At 36.6% G+C, this 19,155-nt stretch overlaps 1 protein-coding gene across 50 annotated transcripts in view; it reads right to left on the reverse strand.

Annotated features, from left to right (window-relative positions):
* Positions 1-19,155, reverse strand: part of ANK2 (ankyrin 2) — a 655,140-nt gene that overhangs the window by 62,879 nt on the left and 573,106 nt on the right. For 28 of the 50 annotated variants that reach the window (XM_044224180.1, XM_044224185.1, XM_044224179.1 and 25 more), the window contains 3 exons: positions 11,691-11,763; positions 3,642-3,786; positions 1,466-1,477 (listed from right to left, as the gene is read on the reverse strand). In XM_044224180.1, the coding sequence (XP_044080115.1) occupies positions 1,466-1,477; positions 3,642-3,786; positions 11,691-11,763 (230 nt within the window). The remainder of the gene's footprint in view (positions 1-1,465; positions 1,478-3,641; positions 3,787-11,690; positions 11,764-19,155) is intronic. The other 22 variants (XM_044224181.1, XM_044224221.1, XM_044224219.1 and 19 more) reach the window with 1 other exon arrangement.

Genomic DNA, 19,155 nt, shown 5'->3' on the forward strand with positions numbered 1-19,155 from the left:
TCTCTGTAGGAATGAGGTATGAAAAAGCTTGTTTGGCTCTAAGCACAGAGCTGTATTTTGCAACCAATATGCCGATAATAAAGGTGGATTTTTGATATTTATCTACCTGATACCCAGGTCTCTCTCTCAATTGGTTTGAATCAGGAGGGGAAAATGGGTATTGGTGTTATTTTTTTGTCCTTCTTAAAGTCCCAATAGGAAAGAAAGAAAAGAAAGAGAAGGGAGAAGGAAAAAAAGAAAGAGTTGACTTACAACCAAAAAGGAGATTAGGGTAGAGAGAGAAAAATATTAGGATATGAAGACAGGGAGTGAGAAAAGTTGGGAAGAGAGGGAGCAAGGGAGAAGGGATGAGTTGGAACTATGCCTAACTATCTCTACTGCTGTGTTACTGGCTTACGGTTTACTGCCTTCTAAAATGCTAATTGAATGTTTAATCAATTTTATAGTTTCTAACTGCTCTTTTCTCTTATATATAGAATTTGCTTAAATAAATAAAGTTAGAATATTCCAGCAGTAGAGAAATTACTGTAATGAAATAATGATCAGCAGAAACATTGGGAATAAGTCAAGTCTCTGAGTAAAAAATTTTCTGTCCTGACTTAAAACATTAGAAACAAGCTTAAATATTTTATGATCCAATACATTTCTTTTTCATAAGTCAGAGGTCATCCCATTCAGTTAATAAATTCATAATAACACATATCTATAGGAGTATAAGTCTGTATGTGCTGTTCAATGAAGGACTGTGCCAAAAGTTATGGTCTTAAATTTTAATTCTCTGCACTACAGTAAACTACTTTATGGACACATAATAGGTAGTCTGTAATTTCATCAAAAATGTAATAATCACTATCTTAGTAAGCTGTGGTATTAGAGGTTCAATTAATGAAGCTTTTGAACCTTATTAAACTAGTAAATATCTAAAAATTTCAATTGCTTAATGCATGGAAAAGCTTCTGTGGCCCATTGATACTTAGCATTTTACACTAAATTTAATTTGTAAGCAATAATAAAATGAACATCAAATCTAAATAATAAGAACTTGGATATATTTTTATCAATTTACATTAAATTGTTCATATTTTTGTTCTCCTGCATTCATGTAAAATTTAGGCATCGGAATAGTTCTTCTACCATTCCAACCATACACAGACTTGGGTTCCTTTGGGGAAGCCATGCTAATGTTTTATCAACCACAAGGTGGGGCTGTGACAGTAAAAGTCAGGCCAGAGTCTTGTCACAGACTTGTATTCCGGTAATATATTCACCCTTCTAACTCAGCTATCCAATTCAATAGGTAAAAATCCTAATTTGAGAACAAATCCATAATTCTAGAATATGAGCACCTCCTGCCAACACATACACACACACACACACACACACACTACGCACATTGCACAGTGAGCAGGGAAATGTGGATGTATCCAGGAAGTGTCACAGTGTTTTCATGCTATTTAATACCTACCTGGGCATGGTACTATTGAAAGCATACCAAATAAATAACGAAAAGTAAAAATGGTTACCAAAAAAAGAAAATTCCCATTGAATTGCATAAAGAAAATTTTTTTAAAAATCAGTGAAACAAGAAATCCATGAAAATGAGATGTTGCTTATAATTCCATGTTGGAGATCATGAATACAATCTGGGGTTCTAGAAATGCTAGTGAGGACCTGGAGAACAGATCATGGTTTGTTTGTTCCATACACCATCTTTACATGCTGGTAAGTGTTCAGTTTAAGCAGAATCATCAAACCATGGACCCTGTTTTATGGAAAGTATTATTCTAAATCTTCCATAACCTAGTACTTCCAAAGAAGGAAAAAGGATCAGATCAAGAACTTAATAAAATAGACCATGCTGGATATGAAGGGTTTTTTTCCCTCTGACAGTGATATGATTATTTATAGATTATTATGACTTTGTTTAAGGCCATAAATTTCATGTTCTCCAAATTTGAAATCTTTTCCTAGAAATTTTAGTGATGCCTCAGTCTATCTGTATGTCAGAACCCAGTATATAAAAAAACCGGTCCCGTCACCAGTCCCCCCCACTCTCACCTCAAGTGGCTCCCTCTTCTGTCTCTTGACCCCAAAGACCACCCTCCATCTACATCACTGAAGCCAAAGGGTCAATCAAACATTCTTCCTCTTTTTCACCCATCCCATGAAATCCATCACCAAATCTGGCTACTTTTACCTCACAGATATGCTCTCAAATTTGTCATTTCCCAAATTCTCTCCATGATTGCTACCACTAAGGTTAAAGGTCAAGTCTTCTCTTAACAGCTTCAGCTAATATTCCTGCCATAGATTTTCAGATGCTTGTAACTGCCAGGTTTGGCCCTTTGACAATTCTCTCTAAAACTTATCCTTTTAGTGTACAGTCAGAGGGAGCCATCCAAAATGCAGACAAGCTCTCCCCTCCTTCACACTATGCTCTACCAAAACTGTGCTGTTCCTTCTCTCATATACCATGAGCCTTTGCTCATGATCTCATTAAAGCTTTTGAATGCCCTCTCCACCTTTTCCTCACCATCATTACCCATCACTTTGTCTCAGTTTGAGCCCATCTCCTCTAGAAAGCCTGGGCCCTGGGGCTTTAGCTCTACTCCGCGGGTACTACTAGCCTAGTTTCTCTCACATCTCATCAAACTATGATTTTAGCAATCAAGTCCGGTCATGTCTGTACCTCTAGCACCTACCACAAGCCAGCCCAGAAAGGTACTTAGTATATGCACACTGAATCATTAAAAAAAAAAAAAAGAAAGAAAGAAAGAAAGAAGGAAGTAGGGAAGAGGCATTGATGTTCATTGGAAAACTCCAAGAAAAATTTGTTTTTGCTAATTATCCATTTAGAATTAACTACACTTTAAGGTATATATTTCTTCGACTACAAATATGTTAACTGCAGCTTAGAATACAGCCAAGATGAAAACTGCAAACCTATGATTACTGACTAGTGAAAAACTTCACACTACACGGACAACCATATGTTAACCTAAATTGGCAGTCAATCTTTTGATGTAGTACCATGGAATGTTCTTATTCAGCTTGCCTCAAAAAATAACAAACACCAGTTGGGTAATAATCAGAAATTTTATACTGCAGAATATGACATAAACCTTTTCAGATTTGTCTATAAAACCTGTGCTCCTTCAGATTTTGCTCAGATTGCTTTTGTATTCAAGATCTTGGAGGATTTGGGTCTAATTCTTTCTTATGAAAGTCAATTTCAGGCACTTTGCTTCTGAATTTGTTTCTTTTTCATCCTTCTTCACAACGCCCTTTCAGTCACAGAATCTATACCACTAACAAAAATACCCGAAAGGTAAAATGGTCCTTTTTATTCGCCTGAGAAAAAAGTGGTAAATGATTACAAACACTATACTGAAATGTAGAGAGCTCTTTACTTATTGCTCTGCTTCTTACTAGCTGTCTGACTTTTACCGTCACTTAAACTCTCTAGCCCTCCGTTTCCTGCTCTTTAAAATGGGCACTTCAAGTTGCTCAAGGATGCAGTAAGATATAACATGCAGTACCTATTAAGTATCCTTAATTATGTCTATTTTTTAAAATTATCATCATGAAAAAGGGTTGCATTGCCCTCTGGCTGATACCAAGGGTCAGGACTAGGGGACTACCTGTCGGAGCGGGCTCCCTCCAAGCTGTACCGCAGGTAATTCATGCCATCCAGGAACTGACTGCTGGGTAGCGAGTCATCACCTAGTTCTTTCAGATCCTCCGGCCGAAGGTATTCTCCCCCATCACCTGTCATTGTGTCGTCACCTTGAAGCAATCAGAGGAAGACGGAGGAAGGATTATTTGTTGAATGTCATGTTAACTACAAAATAGGGCAAAGATTGTGGGGAAAAATGTCAGAAAAGCACTTACATCACCAAAACACCACACACCCAATAAAAAACACATGCAACCATGAAGTGCTAAAATTCAAAGAAACAATATTTGGCCCATTTTTCTATTGCTTATCAAGAAAAAAAGAAATGACCTGAATTGTAATTCTCTTAATATCAGTCAGTTTTCTTTACTCATTTCTTTGTTGCCATAGCTGGTTTATAGCTGTATTATTTAACTTATTCTACTATGTAGACTACTGAACTTCTAGACATAGTTCCAATAATTTCGTACCTAATGTCCGGCATTAACAATCTCTTCATGTCATTGGCAATATGCTAAGAAATATCTACTGCTCGGGGCACCTGGGTGGCTCAGTCGGTTAAGCATCTGCTTTCAGCTCAGGTCATGATTCCAGGGTGCTGAGATCGAGCCCTCCCTTGCGTTCCCTGCTCAATGAGGAGTCTGCTTCTCCCTCTCCCTGCCCCCCGACTCATGCTCTCTCTCGCTATCTCTATCTCGAACAAATAAACAAGATCTTAACAACAACAACAAGAAATATCTACTGCTCTAAAACAAATATGTGATATAGTATGTGGACGGATATGATTTATAAGATTAACAAGATATGCACATTAGAGAAAGAACACTAGAACGAAGTGAGCAGATTGTGACATTTCAAGAAACCTGGAATTCAATTTTAAAAATATTACTGAGCATAAAAAGGATGTTTTGTTGGAAACTAGGTGGCTTCCCAAAGGTGAACAACAGGGGAAAAAAGAGAATTAAGTAATCAGGTAGTGGCAGAAAGCAATGACTAAGTGTGCTAGTTCATATTCAGAAGCCCAAATGCTAAGGTACATTCCCTGCCTGTGATTAAGAATAGAATACTTTCACAAATATGTTTTTCAGGTAACTGAATAAGTAATATCTCATTCACAGGCATGCTATATGCCATTAACATACTGACATGGAGAAATAATACGGCTGAGAGAAACTATTTTTGATGACTCCTTGAGACATTAATGACACACTTTAAACCTGATGACCTATGTAAAGGACAATTTGAAGGACAACTTCATTCCTATAACTAAGTTAAATATTCATTATTATATTCTCATTTGTTTCAAGTAATTGTTCTAAATCAACACTAATTTATAAAGGTACAACACTAAAGAATTATAAGAAGGATATGTCTCAAAAAAAAAGAAGGATATGTCTCTGACATTTCACTGCTTATATATATGATCTTAAGATCTCAGGTATACATTAAAGGATTATTAGCTGTCTAAATTACTTAAAGCTAATGATAGGTTTAAAAAAAAAAAGACCTTCCAATAAATGGAGATATAATTTATTCACCATTTGATTTTTCTCTCAAAGTCACTGCATTCAACATTTGACACTTACAAGTCTCATCATTAAAAATATTTTCATGGCTTCTTCAGTGAAACCATCAGATTTTTACTGAGTTTTAGCAGAATGAGTTAGGTTCCACAGAGTATTAATTAAAAGTTGAGTTCTCAGAATTGGATAGACCTGACTTCAAATTTTAATTCTGTTATTTACTGGCCTGTTAATCTTCCAGAGCCTCAGTTCCCACAACCAGTAAATGGGAATGATACTAATAATCTATCTCACACAGTAGGTGTATGGATTAAATAACACAAGAATGTGTAATCAAATGCCAGATATACTAATTGCTAGCTATTGTTTTTATTAACACAAAGCGGTAAAAATGTGACACATCAATGAAAACGAGCTCAATTTCATTTATGCAAAAATATTTTTAAATGTATATATCATAAAGAAAGAAAAAAAAATTGTACTGTGTTTAAATACTCGTAAATCTGATGGCTCCAAGGAAAACGTGAGTAAAGTTTTTAAAATTCCGTTGTTTAAGGGGTGCCCGCCCACCCTTACATATATTTTCCTCTCTAAAGTGTTCCCTCATGGGGTGCCTAGGTGGCTCAGAAGGTTAAGTGTCTGCTTTCATCTAAGGTCATGATTCCTAGGCTCTGGGATTGAGTCCCCCATCTTGGGCTCCATGCTCAGTGGGGAACCTGCTTCTCCCTCTCTTCCTGCCTCTCCCCCTGCTTGTGCTCTCTCTGTCTCTCTCATTCCAATGAATTAAATCTTTTTTTAAAAAAAAAACTATTAAATAAAACAACAAAAAAAATTTTTTAACATCTCACAAAGCAAGATGTAACAATAATAGCAATCTACAGATAACACTAGGGTCAAACACAAAATGCATGATATTGGTCAACCTTAAGAACCAAAAAGATGAGAGGAGAGAGAGAGATCACTTTAGGATGGTGTGGTGGGTTCAGCAGTGTCCCCCCCGACCAAATCTCACTTCTATTTGGAATCTGAGAATGGAGCCTAACTTGGAGATAGGGCTTTTATAGATGTATCTAAGTTAAGGACTGAGGTGACATCACTTCGGATAGCTCCAATGAGACTGTTCTTTGAGACACAGGAGAAAATGCCCCTGGAAGGCAGAGATTGGAGTGATGTGTCTAGAAGCCAAGGAAAAAACACCAAGGATCACTGACAGGCACTGGACACCTGAAGACACCAGAAAGACTCTACCATAGAGTATCAGAGGTTAGTATGGTCCCACCATAAACTTTTCACTCCCAGAACTGTGAGAGGATAAATTTGAGCCACCAAGTTTGTGGTAATTTCTTGTGATATTCCTAGGAAATTCCAGTGAAGCTGGAGAAGGAGTCACTGAAGAAGGATATTAGAGATGATCATTTGTTTGGATTCAACTTTAATGGACAGAGATTGACACTACTTCAGATGAGAGGCTCATGTGTAAGGGGTCATGGAGGGCAATAAAAACAGTGAGAATGAAGGAGTAATGCACATTACTTATTTAGAGAATACTATGTGAAGTAACTTGGCAAAAGTAAATGATCGTGATGGTAAGCAATGATGAAAAGTCCAGAAAGAAAATCAGTGTCTAAATAGTGATCAAATCAAGATTAAACATTTTATTATAAGATTTGTAGGACTTAATTGTTCCTACTACTTCCTTCCTGTTATGTAATTGGTAAGTCTATATATGGCCATACTTTATGAGTCAAGTAAATTGGGGTCCCCCTTTGTTTATTTCTGGGAGAAAAAAATTCTAACATCAATTCTATGAATTGGTTTACCAAGCCACAGGCACTACCTGGTTTGCATATAAATCTAAATTATTTCCAGAAAAAAAAAAAACAGCCAACTTGTTAACATTTGGGAAGATAAACTCTACTCTTATTTATGAGAAAGTGAAAGAAATAGTTGGCTGCAGAATCTGTCATGTAATACGAGGAGGACTCATATTACATGAGGAGGAGCCCGCTGTCAAGTGTTCACAGCTGAAGTGTGACAAAAGGAGACAATGGATGGTTCCTGTACATTTCATCATAACACTCAGCCATTCTGGAGTTCTCTTGACTATCATTAGTACTCATCATTCTAGAGAACCGGTGAAGTTTGTACAAACCATTCGCACACAAACCTTTGAGTATAGAGGACACATGGGTCACATTTCTACAGGTATTTTAGTTATGTAAGTGTTATCACCCCTGAGCCCTACCATGTAACTTACTGCCATGGAGCTGAGTCAGCAAAGGTAGGGATCAACTCAAGATCCTATGAAGACGTACAGGATTACCTTTGCAGCTGCATTTTTCGTCTGCATGGTACGATATTCTCAGATTGAATTCCCATTTCTATCTTTTCCTTCCATGTCTCCACCATGTTGTCCCACCAGGACTTATATATAATCTGACTGAGCTATTAGAACGGCTCTCACACAGGGTCTACATTCCCCACCCACAACTTGATGGCATGTGCTGTGGCACAAACTATTTAATGTGTTTAAGTCTTAGTCTCCTCCTGTTCCGGTGAGCCTTTCCTCACCTGAAAAAAAAAAAAATGAGGGGGGTGCCTGGAAGGCTCAGTGGGTTAAAGCCTCTGCCTTCGGCTCAGGTCATGATCCCAGGGTCCTGGGATCGAGCCCCGCATCGGGCTCTCTGCACAGCGGGGAACCTGCTTCCTCCTCTCTCTTCTGCCTGCCTCTCTGCCTACTTGTGATCTCTGTCTGTCAAATAAATAAATATCTTTAATAAAAAAAATGAGGGGGAATCAATAGCCTAGCTTATGTGGATGCTCTGGGGATTAAATGAGACAAAGCCCCTAGCTTTGTAGATGTTTAGTAAATGTTTTCTCTTCTGTCAAAATATCTGAGCCTCCTTCCAATTTCTTCCTAATACACTCCTTTAGTATATCACTGCTGGTTTAATCTTTGTGATAATCAGATTTGTTTCCATCATTATTCAAAATGTTTAACATGTCCTCATTTCCCAGACTTTTCAGGTAAGAACTCAAACATTCACAGTGAAGTCCAGAATGTTTTAATGCATGAGCCAAACCGAATGACTGTATTATTTTGCTACTCTGTGTCTCTCTCATGCACTTTCCCCTCTCAGGGCCTTCCACACTGTGTGGAAGTGTGTCTCTAAAACCTCTAAAAGGCACTGTGTCTTGAAAACCTGTGTCACTTTCCTATAAATCTCTCAGTTTCAGCAAGTCCACGGGACTGCACTGCGTCTCTCCAACTTTAGTTTCCAAGGCAGATATGAAAAGTGGGTGACATAGTGTCTTCTGTTCTACTCCATTTAACTTCTACATTATCTCTCCATCGATATTTTGTAAAGACATGCACTGTGTTCACCTCTGATTCCCCAATGGTAGCAGTTCTAGAACTTTACACACAATAAAATCACTTTTACTATCTGTTGATTGGATTCACAGGTGGATATCCCGATTACTCTACCAAGTGAGCCTGAAAGGACAGCTGTACTTGGCTTGAACATCCTTTTGAGTATTGATAATACTCACAACTATCAAAACAAAAGAGCTATAAATTTAAAAAAAAAAAAAAGGAAGAATTGACTAATACCTTCAAAATACATGTGGCTGCACTTTGTCCTTATGAATGACAGGTTCCATGAAAATATCTGAAGCCCATAAAACATTAAATGGTTTGGCAATATGAAAGCCAAATTTCTTTATACTAATCCTTTGCACTAAAAATTACTTCACAATACTCAGATATATCCTATACATAAAAATTATTCAACTTGAATTTCTTTCTGAGGAAAAGAATGTTACTAAGTTTTTGGTTGTCTAAAAGAAGGAAAGCTTCTTCTCTCACCATAAAAGATATTCTTGATCAATAGCCAATATTCCTCTCAAAACAAGACCTTTTATCACTAAAAACTCTTAATCTCTAACAGTTTTAATAAAAGCATACAGGATATTATACCTACATATTACATTAGGCAATGAACAGGTCCAAAAACTGTTTCATATAAATGGAATTTCTTTGATCGCACTCAATACTTTGAATGCACTGGCATTGGAATTATTTAATAAGTATTTAGGAAATAAACTATTTTTAAATTAAATAATCACTTGAATTTATTTGATTTCTAAATTTAGATGTTCATGTAAGAGATCTGCTTCAAGTGATACCACATATACCTTGGCTCCTTCTTGGGAGATAGAATATTTTATATCAGTCATTTTCCCCCCTCTATGCTGAAGCTCCTCCTACATAATTTTAAGGGCTTTCATTTTTATTCCTAGTTACCTTCAAGAATCACATGATAACTATCAATTACACATATTTCTAATCACATCTACAACTTATCTTCAGCCAAGAATGATATGAAGTTTATTCAGTCATGCAGTCTAACTTAGTTTTAACAGGTTCCTGGTAGTTAAATGTCAACTTACAAAGAATTATTTTTTTCTCTAAATGTGTATTCTTAGAAGAGAGATTAGTTTTGGCAAAATTTTTATATGATGCTCATTAGGTAATTTAATTATAGTAATAGGTCTCAACAACAGCAGCAACATCATTAATAGGATAAGCAATTTATGGCTTTAAGCTTCTGAGTTAATAAAATCTACAAGCTCACGTGTATACATATACAACTCCATCCACATCACACATGCTATTTCAAAAGAAACAGGTTAGTATTAGGCATGCATATTTAAATATTAAGCAAGTTGCTTCTCTCCAGTTAAGAAAAATGAAAAGCAAAGCTTTCACTCCAATAGCTTCCTCTCAAGGTACCTGAATCACTAAGAGCTTCCCCATCAATAAAGTTGTCACCAAACTGTTTAAGGGCTGTTAAAAAAGATGATCCCACAAAAGAAAATGTGATGTGCATATATGAATGCTAAAATTAGCTGGCAAGTATTAGGAAGGAACATAAAATTGTTATAATACTTGAAATGCTAACTTTGACAATTATTAATTTACTTTTAATAACCCAGTGACCAAACATTTGCTCCTTCATGTCCTAAGCTCTCACAAAAGCCAAGATAACTCACTACCTGTTACCGAACAGTGAACGAACTAGTTCCAGATAACGACATCTCCTTGTAAAGTTTCACCTTCTGATTATATCTTGAAGAACCTAAAAATCTACTTTTACTATTTCTCAATAAAAGCAATTAACATTGAGAATAGTACTATTCTTTTCAGGCTGACTCATTTTTTTAGTTATTTTATCTCTGCAGTGAGGGATTCTCTAGTGTCTTCTATGCTTTTCTCAAACCCATCTAGTCTCCTTATGGTTGTTATTTTAAATTCTGGTTCAGGGTATTACTTAAATCTGTTTTGCTTAGATCTCTGGCTGTGCTCTCTTCTTGTTCTTTCTTTTGAGATGAGTCCCTCCATTTTGGCATTTTGTCTAGATCTCTGTCTTCTGCATTGCAGAAAGCCTGTTAAATTCCCTGCTCCTTAAAGCAATGCTGTATTAAGAAGAGATCATCCACTGTCCAGGACCTGGTGCTTCAGAGTCTTTGGTGTGTGCTGTGTGCACTCTGCTGCTGGGTTTTGGCTGCTCTTTCCCTCAGATTAGTCCTTGGCAGAGTTTCTCTTTGTCTACAGTGGGAAGCGTTTGGACCTTCTCCAGTGTGTGGCAAGTTTTAACTAGTACTATTCTTTATGGCAACAGTCTTTCAAAGACACACATTTGACCAAAAGCTGTACTATGGAAATTTGGCTACGTACCTCATTTGCTGCATTCATGATTTTTTGGCAGATTTTTTTGTTCAAGAAAAGTCAACTCCTCTAACTGAAGTAGAAGTCGGGAGCTGGAAACTCTGGTGGAGGGACAGACTTGCAGCACAACGCCCCATCCCCACCCCAGGCAGTCCCCTGTACTCCCATTAGAGCAACAGACTTCGCAACGTCTGAAATCCACTACCTTTGAAAATTTTTGTCAACTCTAAAGCTATACAGAGCATGTTTTATGATTTAAACAAATTATTATGTTGAATTAGTATGACTTACATGTTATTTTTAAACTTATCTAAGCCTCTTCTCCTCTGGAATTAAAATTTATTCTGATTATTTGAACCAACCAGAAACAGATTTCTCAATATACCACTGAGAGTATACTTCAAAGGCTTTTACTTTAAGGCATTTTAATAAAAAAAAGCATGTTAACATAATTAAAACATGTATTAATAATAATTGTATTATCAGGTAGATTTTTCTAACATATGGCCAATTTCCAGCATCTTTCCCCTTTTCCAGTCATTACTTAGTAAGACATTCAAGATAATACCCATTGAAAATGGACAAATCACTATCCTCTTTCCCCGTATGACAAAAGTAGATGCTCTGAAACAGAAGTGAACAAGTGACTTAAAATGTTAGGAGGCTGTCACCCACACTCACGGTACCAGCTTAGTCCCAGAGAAAAAGGATAGCTTGCTTGCCTGTGTGTAAGACAATGAAGACCAAATAAAAGTCTTACCTTCTTCATCAGAAACATCAAGAACCTCAGTCATCGTCTCAGGAACATTTAGCTTGTGTTTTTCAGTGATAGTCTGGGAAAAAAAATATTGATATGCAAGTTAAAATCAAACAAAAGAGAAAGCAATCACAGAGGAGGTCACGTGGATAGCATCAGCAAGCCGTAAGTCCTTGAGCATTTCATCTCCCACATGTATGTTTTGGGAGCTTATTCTCTTTCATGAAAATTCATTTGTTCTTTTGGAAGATAAATAATCATTGACTCCAGTGAAGTCATACAAGAAGTTCAAACTGAGGGTTGCTGGAGGGTGGGGAGGGTTAGGATAGGGTGGCTGGGTTATGGACATTGGGGAGGGTATGTGCTATGGTGAGTGCTGTGAAATGTGTAAGCCTGACAATTTACAGACCTGTACCCCTGGGGCAAATAATACATTATATGTTAATAAAAATAACTGATAAAAGAGTTCATTATTTTGAGTTCCTATTTGAAAAATAAATTCTTTAATGATGGCATTAATTAATCATATTGAGAAAGCAGGTTAATATTTTCAGGACTTCCCTAAAATGAACTGGGTAATGTCTCCAGAAAAGTTTTAAAAAGAAGCAATGAGCGTAGTAATTTATTAAAAACAAAGCTTTTGGAGAAGAAGTTGTAAACAATGTGCAAGACAAACTATTTGGGCAGAAAATGTGATGCATCTCTTCTGGGATCAGAGGACCAAGAGTAGAGAGTCAATCATCCTTCTGGTATTACACTGGTCTATAATTCTGGTTTGTTACTTATTCCCCTTCACAAAGGCACTCCAGAGTTGTCAAGTCCACCGCCTTCCATTCCTGATATGCAATGTAAAGTTAAGAGACCAGATTCTGGAGACTGGCTGCCTGGGTTCGAATGCTAACTTTATCATTTCTTAACAAGTTCCTTCATTTCTCTGGACCTCAATTTTCTCATTTATAAAACAGGGATAATACTGCTACTTCATAAAGTTGTTTTGAAGACTAAATGAAATAATATACATAAGAGGTCTAAGGACAGTGCTTGAAATATGTTAGCCCTCAATAAATGTCAGCTAGTATAACATCATTATTATCATTATAATTCAGTATTAAATTCCTCTTGTAACTGAAGATCCTCTGAACTTTTTAGTCATTCAGGCACTCGGGAAACATTTTGAGTGCCTACCACATGCCAGGCACTGTTTTAGACACCAGGGATACCACAATGATTAAAAAAAAAAAAATCACACTACTTTAAATACCACCTACAGACAATGAAGTCTCAAACGCCTATCTCTAGTGTCTGCACTGAAAATGTAGTAAGTGCACTGACTGGCATCATTATGGGAACTCTAAAAATCTAATCTCTCAAAATAAGTCAACTCTTCAACTAAAGTCACTAAAATACAACAGTAAATAGGTTATCTTAGGTTTTTAAGCTTTGCTACATGGATATTACAGACTTTTTTGAATGACACCAATTTCTTTTCTTTCAGAAAGCAGTAGAGAACTTCAAATAGATTTATGAGGAAATTCAACTAATCTGAAAATGTATTCACATCTACCTGTATAATATTTGTGTGTCAGGAGGGATTGATGAAATCATAATGTGATACTGCATTCTGTGAACCCTTTCAGTGGTTCCCCATTTCCTCAGAAAACAAGCAAATGGCCCAGGAGAGCAGGGTGATGTAGTAAGGAGAGGCAGGGAGACCTCCCCTCTTTCTTCATGCTACAGCCATGTTCGCAGGTCACGGTCTCTCACACCTCAAAATTTTACCAGAAATATTCTTCTCCCTTTTTCTTGGCTCATATTAGATGTAATTCCCTTGGAGAAACATTCCCCAGTCCTCCCTGATGAGTCTGTTTCACCGTGATTGCCTCCTGCTGTGTACGGTCACGACATGGGAGACACCACACCACACACAGTGGTCTGTGCCTTCTCTGCTCCCACACGAGAGTGTGAGTCATTGAAGAGTTGGTCTGTTTCCAAAGAATCTGAAATCTAGCAGGTGCTTTTCAAATATATATTGAAAAAAATCATTGATACAAAATTAGGCAAAATATATGTGAAATCCACACAACAACTAAATAGATTTTCTTTGGGGTGATAAACCAGTTCAAGAATGGGAAGAAACTGAGAAAGTAAGGGAAGTCTCATGGTCTCTGGATGAAGGCACAATTGGAGAGTAAAGTATTGAATTCAGCTTTCCCAAATGTTGATTATGATATTTAAATAATTCCATAATGTCTTATTTACTGAAAACAAACTCAACTTTAGGAAAGACAAAAGCATCCATTCAAAATTCTGGATATTAATAGCTGGTCAATAAGTATTTGTTAAACAAACTTAAGAAGGCTATTGTATCGCTTATTTTATTTTTTAAATTAATTTATTTATTTGAGGGAGAGAGAGAGTGCATGAGAGTGCATTTATTTATTTGAGGGGGGGATGGGGGCAGAGGGAGAGGAAATCTAAAGCAAACTCCACATGGAGCACAGAGCGGGATGCCAGGCTCAAACTCACATCCCTGAAACCATGATCTGAGGTGAAACCAAGGCCAGTGCTTAACCGACTGCACCACCCAGGCGCCCCCCATTTAATTATTTTAATAGTAATTAGCTTACAAATTTAACATGGATAAATTAAGACTTATGTTCCGTATCCATGGTTTTTAATTCTAGCTGCATATTAAAATCATTAGAGAAGATTTTAAAACTCCATTACTTTGATACCATGGCAGGACAATTAAGTCAGAGTCCTGCGAGTTCAGCTGTGAAACAGTTGCTCAGACGGATCTGTTGTGCAGCTCAAATCACAACCCATTTGGAAAAGTGTATAAACTGCAGAAAGTGACTTGCATTTAAAATATGGGAAAGACAGGGATGTCCTATTAAGCTATGATAATCCATTAAGCATTTTCTGAAACTCATTTTCTGAAGATCTTTTTATAAGATCTTCAGTGTAAATAAAATGATTCAAAAATGTGAAGGGATAGCTACCATATTAGACTACAGCAGGAAGTTTATTTTGCGGAGATGTTCTAGAGTATCTGCCCTTCACAGGAAACATTCCACAAGAGGATGCTTCTCTATTTGAAAATAAGTGATGGAAATATTTCTAAATGATTAAGTTATATTGCCTGATATACTTTGTTTATATTTTCGGACACTGATAATAGGACTATATTTTCTTCGAATTTCTAAGACTGGACTGGAATTTCTAAGATTGGAAATACCATTGCTTTAGTTTGGTCATTGAACACTATCAAAGTTATTACCAACAAATATTCATGGCAACAGAAAAAGTAACACACAATGATCACACTGGTCACAGATATTTTCTGTACAGATAGTAAAAATACCCTCTCTATGCAATGTAGTAAGTACAGCAAACATCTGTTCATGATGTAGTGCTTGACCTTTTAGAAGGCCATCAATAAATATTTGTTGAGTAGATGATAAATAAGTCTTCCTACTCATGAGTAACGTTATAAGAAATAAATACATCTTTTCTCTAAAGCGCAGTGAACTTTGAAAACTTGATTATCAAAATATAAATATGGTTTTACAAAAATGCATCTAAATAGTACATGGGAAACAAAGATATAATTAAATGATCCTGGGCAACTGTCTGCTACAGAATCTAAGAGTCTATAGTCAAGATTAGAAACCAATTTAAAGTTAAAATGGGTAGTGTACTATGCACAAATTTAATAGTATGTAATTAAATCAGATAATACGGCAATATAAATAGGATAGGATAGATGGAAGCCTTAATAAAGAGTTTTAATATTTATCACGATGTGGGAAAGATGTAAAAAATAAAACATGAGTCCTTAACGTGCTGTTTTGTAAATAGATATTTGGTTTGTTTTACACAACAGTGTACTTAACTGGCCTCCCCTTAGCCCACACCCCTCATCAACCATTTCCTTTGTATCACATACTCACCAAGTCACCACATCGTGGTGAGGGATCGTGGCTAATATGCCACCTACTAAGGCCCACACACAATGGCTCCCATCAGTAGGGTGACAGGCTAAATTTGGTTTTGTTCACAAACCTATTTATACCAAGGGTACATGTTAATAGAGTGTCTGTAATAACTGAAATAGTGTGTAAACATTTTTCTACAAAACCCAAAGTAAATGGTTTGGGAACCTCAACAAAGGTCAGTCACCAAAAATAATTTGTACTCAATTAGATGTGGTTAAGACAAAGCAGACGAGGAAAAAAAAAAAAAAAAAGGTATGTCAAAAGTTTAAAAAGGTTCTGCCCTGAGCGCCTGGGTGGCTCAGTGGGTTAAGCCGCTGCCTTCGGCTCGGGTCATGATCTCAGGGTCCTGGGATCGAGGCCCGCATCGGGCTCTCTGCTCAGCAGAGAGCCTGCTTCCTCCTCTCTCTCTGCCTGCCTCTCTGCCTGCTTGTGATCTCTCTCTGTCAAATAAATAAATAAAATCTTAAAAAAAAAAAAAAAAGGTTCTGCCCTCAGTATAATGTCACTTTAAGATAATATACAGGATGAATGTGGGGCACCTGGGTGGCTCAGGCGATTGTGTCTGACTCTTGATTTTGGCTCAGGTCCTTAGCTCAGGGTCATGAGATCGAGCCTGGTGACGGGCTCTGCACTCAACGCAGAATCTGCTAGAGATTCTCTCCCTTCCCACCCTGGTGCACACTCTCTAAAAAATAATACATCAATCTTTAAAACTACACACACAAACACACACACACACGATGAATACTGTCAAGATATATGTATTATAGGATATAGTATGTAATACTGCTGTTCTTTGTGCGAGAATGATCTTTTAGCCTCCTTCTAGTCAGTGGACCCATACTCAAAGAAAAGATCTTGACACCACCTCAAAAGGTGTCCGATGACTTCATGTGTATTTACTGCATTGCTATTTCTAGGATTCCCATTTTAACTGATTTATAGCATCGGATAAGATTTAAGACTTCGAATATGTACATTTTCTTTACTGTCAAAAATTTCTCCACTGTTTAAATGGTAATGTAACTATAACGTCATTTTTATTTTAGTAGTTTATTCAGCAATTTATGAGGTTATTTTTATTTCAGTAATTCTGGGTCATATCAGTGATTATATGCAACTTAAAGCATATCATTTTAAAATTATGCAAATAATACAAATACTCAATGACACTGATCAATAAGCAGAGGGAGGAGCCCCATCTCCGTCTTCCAAACTGCCTTAGGCGATTGAGTTTGGTGGCTTCTGCTGCCCGAAATGTGTCCTCTGCCCTCTGACGCCCATTCCAGCACACACACAATGAATGTGATCTGGGGAGAATGCTAAACCACCTCACAGCCCCTGCTGGGTTCCCCAAAGTAAAGTTAGAAAAGCAAAGGTTAAGGAAACAAACCACAACTCCAAAATGTCTCAAAAATTTCTGAAGTAGTGGCTTCTCCTGTACAGACTGCTGCCTTCTCCTCTCTCTACACAATGACTTTATTCATGCTGTGGGGTAAAGAACTTTGGAAGGATTAGCACAGGAAACTTTCTTTGATGGAAGAAAACTCACAGGGTTGCTCAAAGGCACACGGTGTAAATCTAGTGATGTGAGATTTGTATGTTAGTTGTGTAACTGTAATTTAACTATTATACTTACGTGGTAATAACATCAAACTAAATTTAATTTTATTAATTTTAAATAATTATTAAATTGTCTAGCATGCTATTATCAGCCCACCACCAGTGAGCAATTCCAAATTCACTTTAGAAAGTAATATTGAATTATTGCCTCCATGGAAAGAAACAAAAAGCACTATTTAGAAAGGTTGTTTTTAATAGAAAACTATTTCTATAGAAACTAGGTGAAAACACCTTTTTCACAAAATACATGTTAAACTACATTTAGTAAAGTCAAGATCAGTAATGTCAGAGTGGTTAAGAACACAGACCTTAGAATCTCACAATCTAAATTTGAATCCTAGATCTACCCTCAATGCCTGCCATATCTGTAATCACTAAATACTCAATTTTAATACCATTAATATCGTTATGGAAAAAAAAAAGTATGAATGAAAATCTCTTCCCAAAGAGAGAAAGTGCAAAGCAAGAAGGCCCACATAAGAGACAGGAGTTAAGTCCATATTTTTAATCCTTCACCGGAAACTCAATTTCACAAAACAATAAAACTCACAATTCTAAGAGCAGAATCAATTCTAAGAGAGGCAGAAAGTAAGAACAGGGCAGCATCAAAACATGTTACCAATACAATTACCCATTTAGAAAAAGTGGGTACTTGTTTAGTTAATACGGGCAATGACTTCTTACCCCAACTAAAAGCAAACATGCCATTATGTTTTATATTTGTTCGTTGGCTTTTTACCTAGAAACTTGACTTCTAAATATAAAGGTTTTTAATTGGGGAAATGCTCAGCTGGGCAGGGTAGAGAATAATAGTCACCAGAACAGAAGAAAAGCTCACAGGGAGTTCTAAAAGTAGTTTTTGTATTCCACTAAAGCTAGATGTGGCAGAGATATGACTCTATGTCTAATTTTTGAAAGGCATCTGAACTTGCTTAGTCATAGTATTTAGCAAGCTAATTGTTTCTCTTTTCAAATAGATCTATATAGTTAAAGTAATTCCCTCCAAGTAATACTTATGAGCCTGGGATCTATTTGAAACCGAACATGTAAGTTCCATAGTTTTGTGATGTTAAAGAAGAATTTATTTTCTTACAAAAGGGAAGTCCCATTCTCCACCCCACTAAACTGCAAGCTGCTGGGGGGAGGGGGGTAATGTTTTCACCACTGATGACTCTTCACCACTCAGCATAGAGCTCAGAGCATATTTTATATCCAATAAATATTGGAGGAATGATTAGTAAATGAAATGAATGGAAGAAAAGCAGGTCAAGTAGCAAAAAAGATGCAAGCTTGCCATCTAGTGGTCACTTGATAAAAATGTATGTAAATGATAACCAGAAAAGTTAATAAAGTTTACAGAAAACATATAACTTCTAAGAACAGAGGTACTTGGCCATTCTTGCCACTTCAGGCTTCACTTATCTGTGATGTTCACATTGTTTCAAAGATGCCAAATAAAGACACATATGTATAGGTTCCTAATAGGAAGATTTTCCTGGTATGAAAAAATCATACAGTAAGAAAAGGTCATTAAGATTCAGCCATATATAGCAACTCAGAAGTATAGTGATGGGTAGTGACAAGACTTGTTTTTCTCTTATATAATTTATTGAAGCCATGCCTTAAATCTTTAAAAACTATTGTGGTGTATTAGCCAAACGTCTTAAGATTCTGCTTGAGAAAACGAGCCGTACTATTCTCTCCCATCTAAATTCAGGCTATGTCTCGCAGTTCATTAATTAATCATACTCCACTCTATTAAAAATTTCATATCAAATCAACTGTATTCCATCTGCTTCAATGTCAACAGGAACTTGGTGTCAGTCTGAAGAATAAAATTTCTTTCT

The sequence above is a fragment of the Neovison vison genome, chromosome 11 (genome assembly GCF_020171115.1).
Source record: "Neovison vison isolate M4711 chromosome 11, ASM_NN_V1, whole genome shotgun sequence".
Taxonomy (NCBI): Eukaryota; Metazoa; Chordata; class Mammalia; order Carnivora; family Mustelidae; genus Neogale; species Neogale vison.